This window comes from Crocuta crocuta, unplaced genomic scaffold (assembly GCF_008692635.1).
Source record: "Crocuta crocuta isolate KB4526 unplaced genomic scaffold, BGI_CrCroc_1.0 C27874326, whole genome shotgun sequence".
In the NCBI taxonomy this organism is placed as follows: Eukaryota; Metazoa; Chordata; class Mammalia; order Carnivora; family Hyaenidae; genus Crocuta; species Crocuta crocuta.
The window spans coordinates 1-684 of record NW_027547227.1 but is presented as its reverse complement, the minus strand read 5'-3'; the positions used below and the strand labels follow the sequence as shown (position 1 = coordinate 684).

The window sequence follows — 684 nt, the reverse complement described above, 5'->3', positions numbered from 1 at the left end:
TTCACAACTGTCATTGTGCCCAAGATGCTGGTGAATTTACTGTCAGAGACAAAGACTATCTCCTTCGTGGGATGCCTGGTCCAGATGTACTTCTTCATGGCCTTTGCGAACACTGACAGCTACCTGCTGGCCTCTATGGCCATAGACCGGCTGGTAGCCATCTGCAACCCCTTCCATTATGATAGGGTTATGAACCCACGGCGCCGCCTCCTCATGCTGGTGGGTTCTTGCACCATCTCCCACCTGCACTCCCTGCTCCGTGTGCTACTCATGTCCCGCCTGTCCTTCTGTGCCTCCCATGTCATTAAGCACTTTTTTTGTGACACCCAGCCTGTGCTAAAGCTATCCTGCTCTGACACATCCTCCAGTCAGATTGTGGTCATGACTGAGACCCTGGCTGTCATCGCGACCCCCTTCCTGTGCATTCTCTTCTCCTACCTGCGAATCATCATCACTGTGCTCAGAATTCCTTCTGCAGCTGGGAAGTGGAAGGCCTTTTCTACCTGTAGCTCCCACCTCACTGTAGTGGCTTTGTTCTATGGGAGTGTCATCTATGTCTATTTTAGGCCCCTGTCCATGTATTCAGTGGTGAAGGACCGGGTAGCCACTGTCATGTACACAGCAGTGACACCCATGCTGAACCCCTTCATCTATAGCCTGAGGAACAAAGATATGAAGAGGGGT

General features: G+C 51.8%; 1 protein-coding gene across 1 annotated transcript; it reads left to right on the top strand.

The window, feature by feature from the left end:
* Positions 1-6: 6 nt before the first annotated feature.
* LOC144219006 (olfactory receptor 1L6) lies at positions 7-678 on the top strand (the record flags this gene model as incomplete). The annotated part of the gene is made up of 1 exon (XM_077748999.1): positions 7-678. A coding segment is annotated over one exon (672 nt), but the record flags the coding sequence as incomplete, so codon positions are not given.
* Between the last annotated feature and the right edge of the window lie 6 nt (positions 679-684).